The 18960-nt window shown below is 37.1% G+C and overlaps 2 protein-coding genes across 5 annotated transcripts in view; both read left to right on the top strand.

Moving 5' to 3' along the window:
• Nucleotides 1–18960, top strand: part of Mbtps2 (membrane-bound transcription factor peptidase, site 2) — a 50210-nt gene that overhangs the window by 26834 nt on the left and 4416 nt on the right. For all 4 annotated transcript variants that reach the window (NM_001035007.2, XM_087599625.1, XM_087599624.1 and 1 more), the window contains 5 exon segments: nucleotides 8893–9011; nucleotides 11771–11951; nucleotides 14947–15041; nucleotides 15402–15597; nucleotides 17691–17766. In NM_001035007.2, the coding sequence (NP_001030179.1) occupies nucleotides 8893–9011; nucleotides 11771–11951; nucleotides 14947–15041; nucleotides 15402–15597; nucleotides 17691–17766 (667 nt within the window).
• Nucleotides 680–4301, top strand: Yy2 (YY2 transcription factor). The gene is given in 2 exon segments (NM_001377233.1): nucleotides 680–1402; nucleotides 1534–4301. A coding segment is annotated over 1 exon segment (1131 nt). The 5' UTR covers nucleotides 680–1402; nucleotides 1534–1581; the 3' UTR covers nucleotides 2713–4301.

Here is an 18960-nt window from a genome sequence, read left to right on the forward strand (position 1 = left end):
AGAAGTACTATCATAATTTGAAAAGTTTACTTTTATACTAATGCCTTCATACTGCATGCATAATACTCAGAAAATATTCTCAGTTGTTTCTCCACATTTTATTCCATATATATATATATATATATATATATGCATTTGATCACAAGTAGAGTCAGAAAAGAAAATCTTAGCATAAACTTTTCAAAATCATATACAGAAAGTCTCTAAGTATCTTTTCATTCTTTTGTTTGTTGTAGATAGATTTTTGTGTAGGGTTTGGATTTTTGTTGTTGTTGTTTTCTTTTGCACATGGTCTCAGTATATAGTCTAGGCTCATCTTGAACACCAGTTCTTTCTGCCGCCACCTTTAGAATTGATCAAGTAGACATATGCCCTCTAATACCTAGTAGAAATTAAGTTTTGTTTTATTAAGAAAATATAGCACAGATGTATATATAATATAAATTTATATGTATATAAATATATATAATAGAGATATAATATATATTTCACATTATAGATTATATAGCATATATCATAATTGTTATATATAATACAGAATATTATGTATATTTATATATAAATATATATTATGTTTTATATATTGTCATATGTGAACTATATAATTTATAATATATTTATTTTTTATTTTATATAAACATATTTATACAATAAAAATTATATATTATATATTATATATTGCAATAAAGCACAAAATATGGTATATTTCAAGGCAAGGGAGAATTAATATTGGAAATTTTTGAAAAAAAAGTTTATTTTCAGGAAATTTTCCTTATCTAACATGTTAAGACTAAAAACTAACATATATTAATATTTTAAAAACTATACTTAAGTATGTATTGTGATTAAGTAAGGGGAAAGAAACAATTATAATGGGCTTGACAATATGTAGCTCAGTGGTAGAATATTTGTATACTATTCAGACACAAAGTATAAAATTTAAAGGAAATAGACTTTCTTTTTTTCCTAGATCTGACATAAAGTATAAAATTTAAAAGGAATAGACTTTCTTTTTTCCTAGATCTGACATAAGCCTGGCTGAGGGTAGGTAAGAAATCAACTTAAGTAAAATATAGAAAATTCTAGAAAACCTAGATGGGAAACTTCTCCAGTCAGTCAGTAACTGGACTGGAGAAACCCAGCGAAGGTTCTGCAACTCGTGCAGGAAGTTCCGCAATCATGTAGGCATGCGCAAAAGAAGCTTTCTTGATTGGTCTGTCGCAGTTTAGTGACGCATCCAGTGGCGTATCCAGTGGCATGCCCAGTGAAATGTCCAGTGACACGCCCAACGCATGCGTCTTGTCCTCCGGAAACACCTATAAGCGTCTCCGGAAACGCCTTAGTGTCTCAGACGACGGCCTGCTTTTTTCAGAAGCGCACGGTTTTCGTCACGCTCTCTCGGGTTTGTTTTTGTTTTTTGGATTTTTTTGGTTGTTGTAGTTTTGTTGGTTGGGGTTTTTCTTGTTTTGGCTTTGTTTTGTTTAGCACGCAAACGCGTGCTTTTTCTTCCCTGATTTTTTTTCTACTCCACAGCTGTCTCCCACCTGCTTGCTACCCAGGACCGGTACGCAGGTCTCCGCCATGGCCTCAGATACAGAGAAACTTATGTGTCTCACCACAGAAAACGCAGAGATTCCCGCTGATTTTGTGGAGCTGCAGCCGCTCGATGAAATCGAGACGGTTTCTTTGGAAACCAATGTAAGCCAAACCATCGAAGTGTATGGAGATGTAGGTGTTGATTGGGCGCATGGTGGCCACTACCACTCTCCTCTTATTGCTCTGCAGCCACTTGCGGGCAGCAACCTGAGTAATGGAGATCATGATCAGGAAATGATTATCGTGCAGACACGAGAGGAGGTGGTGGACTACCAAGACTCAGACAACCTACTACTCGGTACTGAATTTGAAAGCCAGATGGTTTTGCCAGTTAATGAAGACGACTATCTCCAGCCGACCACTGCCACTTTTTCTGGCTTCATGGCGGCAGAGAATGGTCAAGATGAGCTCAGCCCCTATGGAGGGAATCTCTGTGGTTTGACGACCATTATCGAGGCCGGTGCAGAAGAAGGCGTGAACCCTGACCTGGGTGACAAACAGTGGGAGCAGAAGCAGATACAAATCGATGGTCTTGATGGAGAATTTCCCTTCGCCATGTGGGAGGATAATAATTTAAAAGAAGATCCCGTGGCTGAAGAAGAGGCTGGTGAGTCAACCCCCGATTATTCTGAGTATATGACAGGAAAGAAATTTCCTCCTGAAGGAATACCTGGCATCGATCTTTCTGATCCCAAACAACTGGCAGAATTTACTAGCATGAAACCCAAAAAGCCAAAAGGAGACTTTCCAAGACCGGTAGCATGCTCTCATAAAGGCTGTGGGAAGATGTTCAAAGATAATTCTGCTATGAGAAAGCACCTGCACATCCATGGGCCTAGAGTACATGTCTGTGCAGAATGTGGCAAAGCTTTTGTTGAGAGTTCGAAGCTGAAACGTCATCAGCTGGTTCACACTGGAGAGAAGCCCTACCAGTGTACCTTTGAAGGCTGTGGGAGACGCTTTTCCCTCGATTTCAATTTGCGCACACATGTGCGAATCCATACTGGAGACAAACCTTTTGTGTGCCCATTTGATGCCTGCAACAAGAAGTTTGCCCAGTCGACAAACCTGAAATCGCATATCTTAACACATGTAAAGAACAAGAATGACCAGTAAAAAGAAGTCAGAAGATCCTTTTGAAGCCTGGGAAGTATTTTACAGTAATGTGCCTGGGAATAATATGACCCTTGTTTGAACAGTTTCTAGGAAAGTTATTGCAAATGAATTATGCATATCTGAGGTTTATGTTTTGATAGAGCAAAAGTTAAGTTAAAAGTTTTATGTTGATAAGATGCTGTATTTTATACTATAGTGGTGTTTTGGGGGAATTTCGTTTCAACAGGGAACTAATTCACAAGCCTCATATTGCTAAAGTTGGCCTGAGTTCTTTTTAAGCTGGAGTTTTTTGAGATACATGGTTTCAACAAGAGACTAAACTATGAACCTCATATTCCTAAGATACTCTATCTTCTACAGTGGTAATTTTATGAAACTTGGTTTCAACAAGAGACTATTTCAAGAACTAGATATCCCAAGATGACCTGTTTTATTCTGCAGTGGTATTTTATGAAACTTGCTTTTGATGGACTAATTTATGAACCACATTGTTTCTAAAAATGATCTGTGCTATTTTGCACTGAAGTTTGAGATTTCAACAGGAGACTAAATTACAAGCCCTGTTGTTCCTAGATGTTCTATGTTATTCTGCGAAGTGACTTTTTGTGAAGTTTGGTTTCAACAGGGGACTAAATCACAAACTTCATATTGCTCAGGTATCCTATCTTCTGCAATGGTGTTTTTTTGAAGTTTGGTTTCAACAAGAGACAATTTCACGAACTTCATATGTTAAAATGGTATTTTTATGAAACTTGCTTTCAACAAACTTCATTTTCCTAAAGTGCCCTGTATTACTCTGCAGTAGTGTTATTGTAAAGTTGATTTTTACATGAGAAGAACTCATGAATCTCAAAACGTAATGTTGCTAATATGCTCTGTTTTACTCTGTAGTGGTGTTTTTTGAAGTTTGGTTTCAACAGGAGACTTAATTCATGAGCTCCATATTTTTGTTAAGATGTCCTGTCTTACTTTGCAATGTTTTTTTTTCTGTGAAATATGGTTTTGACAGGAGAATAATTCATGAAATTCATGTCAAATTACATTTCTTTATACAACTTTGTGAAAATGGGACTTTGCATTCTCATAAATATGAAGTTTACTATGTTTTAAAATTGTGTGTTCTTTTTTTAAAATTGTATGTTCTAACTGCTCATGTTTATACTTTTAGGAATATGTTTAGTAATTATATATCTGATTTCTGTGGAGTTGGTGTTTATAAGTCTTTAAAGAATTGACAGTTTTATGCGTTCATATAATTCTGATAAAGAAACTTTATAGGTTTGTTTGCTGTCTTAAGTTTGGCAGTATTCTTTGATACCAAGACATTTTGTATAAGTTTCTTTTATCTGTATTATACAGTATAGAACGTTAGATGACATAATTTTATTAGCCAGTTTAAACACCTTTTAGTTATTTTATTCTATCCCCTAAAAATACTATTTAGAGTGCTGTTGTGGAGTGTAATTTCTTTAATTAATTAAGAGTAGTGCTTGATTACATAAAACCTTATCTTCTAATTGATTGCATGTTTGATATATACTTTTGTGTTATAGAAAAAGCAAAAATAAAACTGTTTGAAGAATTAAAAATAGCTTGCTTGTGTGAATGGTAGCTAAAAAATAAGGCAAAGGAAAACTGCTGCTAGTATCCGTTCAGTAACAGCCAGGATCATTAATATTTATTTAGATAAATGAAATATGTCTGCTTCACCTAGTTAGTCTTCATTAGTAAATTCAGAATTTAGAGGGGTAGCAGTACTAACTGCAAGCCTGGAAGACAATTGGAAAGGTCATCTGTAAGGTCAAGAAACCGGTGCTATTATGTGACTCCACTTGGCTTGTCCATTCCATATTTCTGTTACTAGTGACAGGGATAGGGAAGGACAGTGTTGTGAATTAGTTCGTCCAAAGGAAATTTTAGTGCATGATGAATTAGAGGTTTTCATGGGTTTTGATTGTTCTGTTTTAGACAAGGTCTTACTCTGTAGCCTAAGCTGGGTTTAAATTCACAATGTAGTCCAAGCTGGCTTGTAACTTGCAGCAATTCTACGTCAGCTTCCCAGGTGTTGGGATTATAGGCATGACCCACCATATTGAGATGGATTTTTTTTTCTTTTTTTCTAAAATAGTCTATTTAGTGAAGTTAGGGGAGATATGGGTATGGCCGTGTGTGTGAATGCCATGGCATAAATGCAAAGATCAGAAGATAATTTACAGGAATCTGTTCTGTTCTATCATATGGGACCTGGGGATGTCACTCAGGTCATCGGGCTTGGGAGCAAGAACACTTAAGCAGTTTAGAAATATCATTGGCCCTGTGGGTTTTTTTTTTTGTTTGTTTTGGTTTTTTGTTTTGTTTTGTTTGAAGCTTTGAAAGTACTATAAGAAAACATGTAATATTATAAAATGGGAAATATTTACTTCAACAGGGCCAATTAACCATATCCTGGTTTCTGTTCGGAGTTCAAGGCCAGCTTGGGTTATGCAGGAAAACTTTTTTGTCATCAAAGACTAAACTTACAATTGATGGGATATTATTTGGGGAAGAAGAACCATGTAAATTATTTTTCATTCCCTTATACATGAATTCTTTGTGTGCCCCATTTTATGGCAGATTTTACTGGTTGAGGATCACTAGATAGACATTTCAGCTTGTTCACAATTCTTGACCCATGTACCAAAAATCTAGAGCCCAGTATTGTGTTTCTTTTAAAGCAGTTATTCCAGTAACATACCAGCTTCAAACTTGGTGGCAAATTTTCCTTAAGAGGACCTACCACAACACTGTCATAATCTTCATTTCCACTTACTCACAATTTTACATGACAGGTACCATGCTCACATTTTCCACTTTCCACAGCATATTATCAGAATTGTTAGGGAAACTGTATAGCCAGAGAGCTATGACTAGAGATGTTCAGAAAGCACACAATATGGCAGGTCTTTGAGAAACATGTTCTACTAAAAACATGACACTTCAAAGTAGTTTAAAATACTCCTGACAGAAATGCACAAAAACTAGCCCCCTTCTGTATACACTCTTACATTTATCCCCTCCCCCAAGATAGTTATAACCTTCCCTGGTTCAGTATCCCACTTTACTCTGTTTGTACCAAAACAAACAAAACAACAAAAAAAAATCCCCGATTTTATCGCATAAAAAATACTTTAAACTTAAAAATACGATAAGGTAGAATTTTCCCCTTTTTAATAGCTGTTTCTAGAGCTACTAGAACACTGCATTTACAAAATAATTGACAAAAATAACCCTCTGGAAAACTGGGCAGTGGTGGCACAGGTGGAGGCACATGCTTTTTATCCCAATATTAGGAGGCAGAGGCACGTGGGTATCTGAAGTTTGAAGCCTGGTCTACAGAAGGAGTTCCAGGACAACCAGTACTACACAGAGAAACCCTATCTTCAAAATTCTCTGAATTTTACAAAGACAGAGACAGACATGATGCATGGTTTATTAGACATGGCCTCTTTTTTTTATACTTCAGAGGCTGGAACCTCAGTTTCTGTCTCTTGGTTTTCTGCAGGTAGATCTTTTAGTTTCTTTGTCAACCACTTCAGCGTGTTTGTCCTTTGCTCCCTTCTTCCCTTTTGTTTGCACTTTTTGTCTGATGAATAATCACCCCAGTACTACCTCACCCACAATCCTTTGAGATCCATCTTGGCTTCTGGATAAACATTGGCAGGAGCAGTCACCGCTCCCTGGTGGAGAAATGCTTGAGCTTTTTTTCTACAGCAGAGGCCACTTTCCTAAGGTCTGCTCTGCACTGCTCTCACACATGCATTCTTGCTTAAGATCCTCTACACGGGGTTGGGGATTTAGCTCAGTGGTAGAGCGCTTACCTAGGAAGCGCAAGGCCCTGGGTTCGGTCCCCAGCTCCGAAAAAAAGAACCAAAAAAAATAAAAAATAAAAAAAAAAGATCCTCTACACAAACAGTAAAAGCACGCTGTTTATCACAAACCTGTTAAAAACAGCTTAAGCAATCATTAATAGGAAACTTTATAAACAAATAGGTTTACAGACAGGAGAAATGGCTGAGCCCTTAAGAGCATGTATTCTTCTAGATGTGAATTCAGTTCCCAGCACCCACATGCAACTGCCTGTAGTTCTAGCTTCAGGAGATCCCATATATCTGGCTTCCACAGGTTCGTTCATACACATTAAATAATTAAAAGCGTTTTGTTTGTTTGAGTTTCCCTGTGTAGCCCTGGTTATCCTGAAACTCACTCTATAGACCAAGCTGGCCTCAAACTCAGATCTGCCTGCTTCTACCTCCTGAGTGCTGGATTCCATGTTGTTCATCACCACTACCTGGCTAATTAAAAGATTTTAAATGATAGATGTATAATTCATGTGTGTCAGATCTAAAACATGACATAGATGAGACACTAAATATGGAAAAATATCAAAAGTGATCAAACTATTGTTGATAAACAATTTGATACTGAGGCATTGGACAACTTGGTGGATAAAGATTTTTGCTGCCAAGCCTCATGTCATGACCTAAGACATCAGATGCCTCATGGGAGAAGGCAAAAACCTTCTCTTAACAAGTTGCCCTTTGACTTCCACTTGTACACTACAGCACAGATGAGCATGTGTACACATACTAAAATAATATTTAAAATTTTAAATTGATAATAGAGTTTTCAAAATCTTTCAAATTTCTTTGTGTATATGCAGGAACACATACATGGGAGCTGTGAGTCAGAGGACAATTTACAGAAGTCAGTTTTTAGGATCCCACCATGGGATCCCAGTGCTGAATTTAGGTCCTCGGGTTTATGCAGAAAACACTTTCACCCAGAGTCATCTTAGTTGATCAAAATACATTACATACATGTATGAAAATAGCACCATGATACACATTATTATATATAATTACTCTAAATTAGATGTTAAAAGATTGCTGGATCTGACCACATAAATTTTAACTTTTTTTTTTTTTATTCTTTTTTTCGGAGCTGGGGACCGAACTCAGGGCCTTGCGCTTGCTAGGCAAGCGCTCTACCACTGAGCTAAATCCCCAACCCCAAATTTTAACTTTTAAACCTGGAATTGGGAATTTGGCCTAATTGGTAAAGTATTAGTTCCATAAACATGACAATTTGCATTCAGATCTTCAGCACCCACAGAAAAGGCCATGAAGACAGCTGAATATGTGAGGTCCAAGTTCAGCAAGAGACTATCTCAAAATATGAAGGGAATGGGGGAAAGGTGGAAAATGATTAAAGAAAATAGCTGATATCAACTCATTACCTCCACACTCATGCACACACATGTACATGTATCCACATATTTACATGCAAAAAAAATTCTTCATGATTTGTTCTTTTGTGTTCTATGATATAAGGTACCAATTATCCTGATGTTACTCTCCATGATGATTTCATTATTAAAATTAAACGTCTTTTTTATACCAAAATTAAAAACTTTGTAGAGGGGCGTGTGTGTGTGTGTGTGTGTGTGTGTGTGTGTGTGTGTGTGTGTGTGTGCTCGCGCAATGTATACATGCATGCATTTACCCAAGCATGCACTGTGGAGACCAGAAATGTCCACATCTTCCCCCCTCCCACCTTGGTGAGACTGTCTTTCACTGAACTTAGAGCTCATGGTTTTAGAATGGCTAGCTAGTGAACCACTAGGATATGTCTGTCTTCACCACACACACACACACCCTCCGTGCTGAAATTACACATAGGTGATCCTGTGTGTGACTGTTATGCAGATTCTAGAGGTCTCAGTTTGGGATCATATGCTTGCATTGCAAACGTTTTACCTACTGAACCATTTCCCCAGCTCTAAGAACTTTGCCTTCTAATTTGAGGTTTCTGTCAAAGAACATGAATATGTTTGAATTAATGAGATATACTGCGTGTGTATTCTATAAAGGAGGCATAGTTAGAAGGTGTTGATTCTATTTGTATTAAACCATAATCACATAGTCCTCATAATTATAGTATTAAATGCATTTCAGATTTTAATATCTGAAAAGAAGGCAGACTCTTAGTGAGCATCTGTCTGCTGCAGTAAGTAGATCCATCTGTCTCACAACTCCTGGTCCATTTATGATCTTAGCAGGATTCCCATGTGTTAGGAAGTCCAGCAAATTCTATTATATTCTTGTCACTGTTGAACTTAACAGTTGCTCTCTCTCTTTTCAGGTATATGGCATAATTTTGTCCTTGCTCTCCTTGGTATTTTAGCTCTTGTTCTCCTCCCAGTAATCCTCTTGCCTTTTTACTACACTGGAGTTGGGGTACTTATCACTGAAGTCGCAGAGGTAAATAATGAATCGCCTAAGGTGTTCTTTCAGATGTTCTACTGTAACATTTACAATCCTTTCAACTGCAAACAGTGTTGGTTTTTTTTAATGTGATGAAAGTTGTTTTTTGTTATTGTTGTTGTTGTTCTATACCAAAGAGGTAGATTATTAGTAAAATGCATTATTTATCTTTACTGTTTATTTTATGTCTGATTTTCTGCACTACTAAGAGTGATAGGCTGCCCATCCAAAACATTTTGTAGGAGTTTTAAATTGTTGCCAGTTCCGTATTTTCTTTGCTACTATGTTATCAAGTCTGTGTTAAGATCATTTCAAGGGGAAAACTACCTTTGTCTGTACATTTGGGACTGTGTTTCTATAAAAACTTATCTTTTGGTTTTTGTCCACTAAGGATAAAGTAAATTGAACTTGTAAAAATCTTGAATTTGTAAAAATTTTATTTGATGTTTATATATGTGGGTGCCAGCAAAGGCCTTCTAGAGGAAGGTGTTTGATTCCCTGAAGCTGAGTTAGAGCTGCTTGAGAGCTACCTGACCTAGGTGCTGTGAACCAGACTCAGGTCCTTTGCAAGAACAGCTTCTAACTGCTGAGCTACCTCTCTTAAATTTTAATTAGCAATTATTTTGTGCATGTTTATAGTCCGTGTTCATGTGGGTCCATACATGTATGTAGGTGCGAATGCATGTGCATGTTGATACATGTGGAGGCCAGAGGTTGACATCACATGTTTTCCTCAGTGCTCTCAATAAAAATAATACTTATTCATTTGTGAGACAGGGTCTCACATGTATACCTAGATGTCCTGAAACTCAGTATGTAGAGTAGATTTGCCTTGAATTCATAGAGAACTCATAGAGGAACTCATAGAGATCCTCCTGCCTTTGCCTCCTCAATGCTGGGTTTACACAATCATACCTTTACCTACTTTTAAAAATTGTAATATTTTATGTGTATGGATGTTTTGCCTATATCATGTACCTGACTATTGCCCATGGAACCCAGAAAAGGGTTTTGGATCCCCTGGAATTAGAGTTACAAAGAGTTGTAAGTCATTGTATGGGTACTGGGAATAAAATCCTGCCTTTCCAGCCTGTGCTCTAAACCACGAAGCCATCTTTCTAGTCCTCCTCCTTAATTTTTAAGATAGGGCCTCTTACTGAACCTGAAGATCACCAATTTATGATAACTGGTGAGAAAGCCCCAGGGATCTAATTGTCTCTGCCTCTTAGGTATTAGGAATACAGATATGTTACTAGTGTGTGTGTGTTGGGGAAGGGGGAATCTTGAGATCCAAAATCAGGTCCTCATGTTCAGCAAGCATTGACCAACCGCTGCCTCCCTAGCTTGTTTCTGTAAATTTTGGATCTGTTCTGTTTCATTTTGTTTTTTCCATCAAGGCTTACACAGATTTTTTTCTTTTAAAAAATTATTTTGAGACAAGGTCTGACTATTTAGCCCTAGCTACTCTCAGACTCACAGAGGTCTACCTGCCTGTGCTTCCTCAGTGCTAAAACTACGGGGGTATGTCACCTCACCCAGCTGATTTATTTATGTTTAAAATGACAGCATTTGTTTATATTCATTGGGTACATATTTATTCAGTTTAATTTTAAAGATTTATTTATGTATATATTTTATGTACCTGAATGCTCTGTCCAGAATGCTTCTGTCCCAGAAGAAGGCATCAGATCCCATTACAGATGGTTGTGAACCGCCATGTGATTAGTGGGAATTGAACTCAGGACCTCTGGAAGAGCAACTGGTGCTATTAACTGCTGAGCCATCTCTTCAGACCCTGTTTTTGTTTGTTTGGTTGGTTGGTTGGTTGGTTTTTTGTTTTAATTTTAAAAATATTATTCTTTGAGAAGTTTATATAGTATATTTTGATCATATTTACTCTTCCCTTTAACTCTTCCCAGATCTACCCCAACCTCCCTGTCATCTACAACTTCATGTTCCCTTTTTTCCTTTTAATTTGCTAACCCATGGGCTCTAATTTGTGCTGACTAGCTACTTCTGGATGTGGGGCCATCCATTGGAGAGTAGTTTGTTGGTCTTATTTTTTCTTCCATTAGAGTTTGGGTTTTTTCTCTGTTTGTTTTACTTTTAAATTTCACTTTATGTGCATGTTTGGGGGTTTTGCCAGCATGGGTGTCTGTGTACCATTGTGTGATTATCACCCATGGAGGACAGACGAGTGGATTGGATTTCCTGACTGGTGTGAGCCACTGTGTGTGTGCTGGTAATGAAATAAACAGAGTTATCTCTCCAGTCCCTCATACTGCTTTTGATCTTCATCCTTTTATGCTGCAGGGGATCAAACTCAGGACCCGGTTCATACTAAGCCTGTCTTGTATACCCTGCTGCTTTATTATTTGAATATTAATAATCAACAAACAGGGTTTTTTTTTTCTTTTGAAGTTGTGAAAACTTCATAACCATGGTAAACTGGGGAATGCAATTCCAGCTGTTTTGCTATAAATTTTGGATTTAGAGATGGGTTATTTTATGCATTAGTCAAAATATTATGCTTTGAAGAAAACTCCAATCTGAATGGTAAGGAATGGAGGCATGGAGAGGGTAGTTAGAGGGAGGTGGGAGATGAATAAGTTAATACATTGTGTGAAATTGTCAAAAAAATTATAAAACTGTTTAAAAGTATTTGACTTTTAATTAGTGAAGTGTCTATTACTGGGCTAATATAAATTGTTTATACCTTGCTATTATACATTGTCTGCTTTGATTTTCCTTCCAAGGACTCACCTGCCATTGGACCCAGAGGCCTTTTTGTGGGAGACCTTGTTACTCATCTACAGGATTGTCCCGTTACTAATGTGCAAGATTGGAACGAATGTTTAGACACCATTGCATATGAGCCCCAAATTGGGTACTGTATAAGTGCATCAACGTTACAACAATTAAGCTTCCCAGTTAGAGGTGTGTGCATATACTTGATATAACACAATGCTTCAAGTACTAGTTCCTTCCATTACTGACCCTGAGATATCTATGATTTATTTTGTTCCTTTAAAGCAAGTAACTAAAGTAAATAGGTGCAAATTAATAGATATTCTTCTTAGTATGTTGGATATTTGTTTCCTTTATTATAAATTGTTGAACTAATTTTTCTATATTATATTTTACTTTTAGAATTCTACTATCTAATTCTTTCTGCTCTCAAAACAGGTTTGTTTAGGCTGAGTGTATAACTCAGTGGCAGAAGATTTACATAATGTGTACAAAGACCTGAGATCCATTTTTTTAAAAGATTTATTTAATGTATATGATTACCACTGTAGCTGTGTTCAGACACACCAGAAGAGGGCATCACATCCCATACAGATGATTGTGAGCCACCATGTGGTTGCTGGGAATTGAACTCAGGACCTCTGGAAGAACAGTCAGTGCTCTTAACCACTGAGCCATCTCTCCAGTCCTTTAATACAGATTTTTATTTAAAATAAAGGATATTGGGAAACGAAAGGCCCTCTGCACATTTAGAAGAATCCCTTCCCCTTTTTTGCTAAAATATACGTTAACAGAAGCAGTTCTAGTAGTTATGTGTGGATATTAACATGTCCAAACCTATGTGGGATAGTGTTCTTTAGTGTATTTTATATAGCAGAAATCCAGGGAGGTTACCTTGACTTCTAAAAAGACCTGAGAATTGAGTTTGTTTTCCTGTACAGCAGTTGAAATGGCTGAAGCAAGTTTCTTCTGAGAACCTGCTACATTTATTTAACTTTGCAAAGGTTGCCTCCCAAATTCTGTTCAGATTTAACCTTCCATATATCCATGAGTCTTTTATTATAAGACATTTTCTTTATTTCTACATTCCTTTATTGTGTGCATGTATATGTCTGTGTGTGTTGGGGGAGTATTGCACACATGTGAAGTTGTGTCTCTCCTTCCAACTTTCTGTCGGTTCTGGGGATGGAGCACAGACCATCAGGCTCTGGTAGTAGAGTGATAAGCATCTTTACCCTCTGAGCTGTTTCACCAGTCGCCACCCAAAGTTTTTAGACTTTAGGGGTTTTTTTATTGTGGTGTTATGCTTTTTAAATCTCTACAACTTCTCACAATCCCTGTCGTTTTTTAAATGTCATGTGTTTATTGAAACTGAGTCACTTGTTTTCTCAAACTTTACATAGTCTGTCGTTTTCAAATTTAGAGGCTTGGTTTGATTCATTATTTCACCTTCCTTCATACCTTCTTTGGCTTCTCCATCCCTCCCACTCTCTTCCTTTTCCCTGTCTGTCTCTCTTTTTCTTTTCACCCCCTTTCCTTCCCTCCTTCAAGATATTTCACAGGTAATGCTTGGTACTTTGTTTTGTATGACTAGGAGATGTTAGATATCTAGTGTTCTGTTAAATAATAATAATTTACATATACATATACAGCCACCCAGTTAGATAAGATGGATGAAGCAAAGAAGTGCAGGCTGACAGGAACTGGATGTAGATCTCTCCTGAGAGACACAGCCAGAATACAGCAAATACAGAGGCGAATGCCAGCAGCAAACCACTGAACTGAGAACGGGACCCCCGTTGAAGGAATCTTAGAAAGGACTGAAAGAGCTTGAAGGGGCTTGAGACCTCATATGAACAACAATGCCAAGCAACCAGAGCTTCCAGGGACTAAGCCACTACCCAAAGACTATACATGGACTGACCCTGGACTCTGACCTCATAGGTAGAAATGAATATCCTAGTAAGAGCACCAGTGGAAGGGGAAGCCCTTGGTCCTGCCAAGACTGAACCCCCAGTGAATGTGATTGTTGGGGGGAGAGTGGTAATGGGGAGAGGATGGGGAGGGGAAGCCCATGTAGAAGGGGAGGGGGAAGGGTTAGGGTGATGTTGGCCTGGAAACCGGGAAGGGGAATAATAATCAAAATGTAAATAAGAAATAAGTTAATAAAGATAAAAAAATGTCAAGAAAAAATAATAATACTTATTATTATTAATTAAATTAAATATTATTATTATTTTATTACCAATCTGATTCTTTAAGGTTGAAACATTTGTCAGAGTTGCTTATTCTCAAAGGTCACTTTTGAGAATTAGCTAGACCCTTCTTCACTGTATTTCAGGAAGAGGCTTGAGTTACTATCACAGAACCTAAAACTCACTCTAGCTTTAGTTTTGTGGGTGGGTCAGTTAATGAAGAAAACTACTAACCTCTACTAAGTTCCGCTGCTTTGTTCTTTCCTTTTTGTTTTTGTTGGATTTTTTTTTTTAATCTTACTTACTCACTTTATATCCCTCTCACTGCTTCCCTCCCAGTCACCCCCTCCCACAATTCTCTTTTAGCAGGATATGTTCTTCTTATTCTTTTGTTTTGTTTTTTTTTTTCTTATTCCTTTTTTTTTTTTTTTTTTTTTTTTTTTGGATAGGATCTCATGTAGTCCAAATTTGCCTTGAACTCATTACATAGTTGAAGATGACCTTAAACATCTGGTCCTTCTGCCTTTGCTTCACCTCCTATGTGTTGGGTGAAATCCTGAATCAAATCAATCCCCTAAACATGTGTGTATGCCAACTTGCCTGGCTTATTGGATGCCAGTGTTCAACCCCACAGTTCTATGTGTGTTGCAGAAATACTGTAACAACTAAGCTATACCAACACCAAGCATCAAAGTGCAACTTCTTGTTTCAAATTGGGTACCCTTTTAGTATTATAAAACCAGACTATAGTCTGTAGCTATGTAAGTAGATACTGCATTATCAGTTGCTTTCAAATTCTACTTATTGTTTTTGTCTTTTTTTTTTTTTCTTTTTTTTCGGAGCTGGGGACCGAACCCAGGGCCTTGCGCTTGCTAGGCAAGCGCTCTACCACTGAGCTAAATCCCCAGCCCTGTTTTTGTCTTTTAAAATAGTTTTTATTACAAGTGTACTTCTATGTAATTGATGCTAAGCACTGTGTTTCTCTTTAGCATACAAACGACTAGATGGTTCTACTGAATGCTGTAACAATCACAGCCTCACAGATGTGTGCTTTTCCTACAGAAATAATTTTAATAAACGTTTGGTAAGTTATTCCAAAGACAATCTTACTTGTCTGATATTATTGCAATAAATATATAAAGCTAAAACAAAGGCTATAATAACTTCTGTCTTTACTCTATCTACTTTGTGTACTGAATTAAAACCTCCATGTTTCAGATGCCACATTTTATCTGAGAATCTACAAATGCATAGTAGTAGGATATCCTATATAGCAGAACATGGAGTATTGAAATTTTACTTATAGTAGGTACACATTAATAGCATGTTTTAATATCAAGGTCATTCCTAATCTGCTAGGTGACAAGAAAAGCATGAAGGAATACAAGCTAGATTTTTCTTGTTAATAACTACTTTTTCACATTGACTAATAATGTATTTTTAGCATACATGTCTACCTGCCCGGAAAGCAGTTGAAGCCACTCAAGTTTGTAGAAGCAATAAAGATTGCAAAAGCAGCTCAAGCTCAAGCTTCTGTATAGTGCCATCCTTGGAAACTCACACTCGGTTAATAAAGGTGAAACACCCCCCACAGATTGATATGCTCTATGTAGGGCACCCACTGCACCTTCACTACACAGGTGAGTATTACTGGGGTAGTTCTGCAGATGTCATTAGGATCACATATAGGCTCAGTTGCTTTGATTTCATTTATTATAAATTTGGTCACTTATCAACATTTCATTAACTTGTTCTTAAGCATTAAGTGGAAGTAAAGTAAAAGAAAAATAATCAGCCTATGGAAAATGACACTTCTTTTTTCTTCCCTATAATTTTTGCTCAAGTCAGATAGATAATCTCTCAGATATTTTCCAAGAGCTCACAGATTGTATCGAACTTCTCCAAGACAGTGGGAAGTGTGGTGTGCTCTTGTCATTACCAGAATATATAAAAGTGCACATGTATGTTTTATCTTTTGAGAGAGGGTCTCATGTAGCCAAGACTGGCCTGAAACTCTGTACTACTGCAGACAGTCTTGACCTACTGAGCCTCCTGTTTGAAAGCTGGGGTTATAGGGGTTACACCACCACTCCCTGTTTTATATATTCCTGGAGATAAAATCTAGGGCGTCATGCATCTCAGGCAACCACTCTACCACCTGAGCTTTATCCTCAGCCCAATATGAATAATTTTATAATCATTTCATAGTGACATGTTGATTGTTCTAAATACATAACTTCTCCACATACTGAATTATTATATGGTCCAACTCCTTTTATTGTACAGTATTCCATGTTACTTTTGAAAATTGGGTTGCTATTTTTCAAAAGTAACATATGCTTACTTAAAGTATATAATTTGGTACTTTTTAGTATATCCAGAGGTACGTAAGTATCACTCGCTATGTCTCCCCAACATCCCTTGCCCATGGCAGCCACTTATAGGCTGTTTTACCAATGTGTCTATTCCCTAATTTCATATAAATTGAATATTTACAAGTTGCTTATTTCATGTAACATAATATTTTCAAGGTTTATCCATGGCTGACCATAGTTTCCTTTTTCATTTATCAGTAGATGAATATTTGTATCTTATTAAAAAGCATTGCTCTGTATTTATTTTGCCTTTGCTTTTAGACAGAAACTCACCGTGTAGCCCTGGCTGGCCTGGAACATGCTATAGACACTTGGCTTACCTCAAACTCATAGAGATATGCCTGTGGCTGACTCCTGAGTGTCAGGACTACAGGCACACACTACCACACAATAAATATAGTTTTGGGGTTGTTTGTTTGTCAAGACATGGTCTCACTGTGTAGCCCTAGCTATCTTGGAACTCACTTTGTAGATCACCCTGGCCTCTAACTCAAGTTCCACCTGCCTCTGCCTCTGCCTCTGCCTCCCAGGTGGTGGGATTAAAGGTGTCCCAGCATGGCGGCTTGCTTTCTAACTAGGTAGTGCAAGCCACCTGCATCATTTTCCTTGTCTATTGGTTTGCTGGATGGTAAGTGTAACTCCGGGATGGAGCTATTGAGTAAAATCTCCATAAATGCAAAGATGGTTCTGGTTGGGTTTAATTTAGCAATGTGGACTATGAGTTTTACCTAATGACAGGATACATTTTAGATACTTTGAACCAAAACAGGGTTATGGAGTCCACAGAGTTCAGGGAGTTTAACTCATGTTAATCTTTATCTTAGCAATAAGGAAGCAATCGTTAAATAGCATAATAATTGGAACAAATGCGATTTTTAGGATACATTTCTTTGAAAGGATAAGAATGTTTTTGATATAACTTATATTTTCAAGTCACGTGTTGTATTTGGTAGTTTAATTAGTATGTAGTCTGCTTTATCTTATAACCTCAAAATGCAAGTGTACATTAAGACATGAGTTTTTTCATTATATTATTTTTAGTGTATGTTTGATGATAACTGCTTCTCTTCTTTCCTCACTCCCTCTTTTTTGTTTTGACATGTCTTGCTATATAGCTCTGGCTGGCCTAGAACTTGCTGTGTAGATCAGGCTAGACTCACAAACATCCTTTTGCCTCTGCCCTCCAGGTAATGGAATTAAAGGCCTGTTATTTGGTAGATAGCATCCTTGCATGTATGTTGGAAAGGTTTGCTCAGCCATTTTAATAGACTCGTACAATTTTTGACTATATGGTGAATGTATAATGTTGTTGCTTATTGTGCTATAAATAATATTTATTCCTTGTTTTTCATTTTTAGTGAGCATTACAAGTTTTATCCCACGTTTCAACTTTCTAAGCATAGATCTGCCAGTAATTGTGGAGACATTTGTCAAGTATCCTTTATGGTTTGAAAAATGCTTTAGAAGTATGCTGTTTGTAGCTTTATCCTTTTTACCACGAATAGAGAATTACAGAGGGCCTTATCGTTTAATTGCTTACAACCAAAAAAGAGGCATAAAGGATGAAAGAGGTCAGGTTTTACATATGAGGGGAAAGTCAGTGAAGAAAACTCCATCAGCTATAGACAAAGATTAGGATACAGAGAGGAGGATCTTGGAGGAAGAGCAGCTGGCATCACAATGGCCTGGCTGCCTGGAAGTGCCTGAAGCACACACAGAAGCACTGTCTCCACTGCTCTGCCAGCTTCCTCAGAATTCCAAGGGGCAGTCTTCTGCCAATGCACCTCAAGTATGTCTGCTTGCCATGTGCATGAAGTACCCACATATGATTGTGAGCTGTCATGTGGGTACTTGAATCGAACCCAGATCCTCTGCAAGAGAAACCAGTTGAAATTTAATTTAAAAATTTGAAATTTTTAAAACTTGAAAATTTAATTTATAAGAAGTTTATAAATGGTGAGGTTTCAGTTAAATTGTGAGGTGATAGATTCTGCCCAACTTAAGCTTATTAAAAAAATCTCAGCAACTGAAGGGTAAGTCTCACACACACAGAAACCCACTGGACTGTTCTGAGGGAGGACTGCCTAAGGAAGAACAAATCAATTTCCATTTTTTGAAAGATGTTATTTATTTATTATATATAAGTACATTGTAGCTGTTTTCAGACTCAGTAGAAGAGTAGGTATCAGATCCCATTAAAGATGGCCGTAAAGATGTGGTGGCTGGGAATTGAACTCAGGACCTCTGGAAGAGCACCCGGTATTCTTAACCACTAAGCCATCTCTGCAGCCCCAATTTCCATTATAAAAGAGCAAACTAAAAGAAAAACACTTCTTTGGTCTTTACCATTATTTTTTTCCCTATTTCCAACAAAATAAATGATCAGTTACTGAACAGTATGTGTAATCAAGATTGTACCTTGGAGTTTGTGACTTTGTCACAGAAAATCTTATAGATTATAGTAAAATTCAACAAAGCCCAAGAGTCAAAAAATGTTATTACTTAATATAAAATAAAATGTGCTATCAAAAGTAATTTTGTGGGTTGGAGAGATGACTCCTTATTTAAAAGCACTTGCTGTTCTTTCACAGGATCTGAATTTGGTTTCCAACACCTACATTGAGTAGT

The sequence above is a fragment of the Rattus norvegicus genome, chromosome X (genome assembly GCF_021556685.1).
Source record: "Rattus norvegicus strain SHRSP/BbbUtx chromosome X, alternate assembly SHRSP_T2T, whole genome shotgun sequence".
Classification (NCBI taxonomy): domain Eukaryota; kingdom Metazoa; phylum Chordata; class Mammalia; order Rodentia; family Muridae; genus Rattus; species Rattus norvegicus.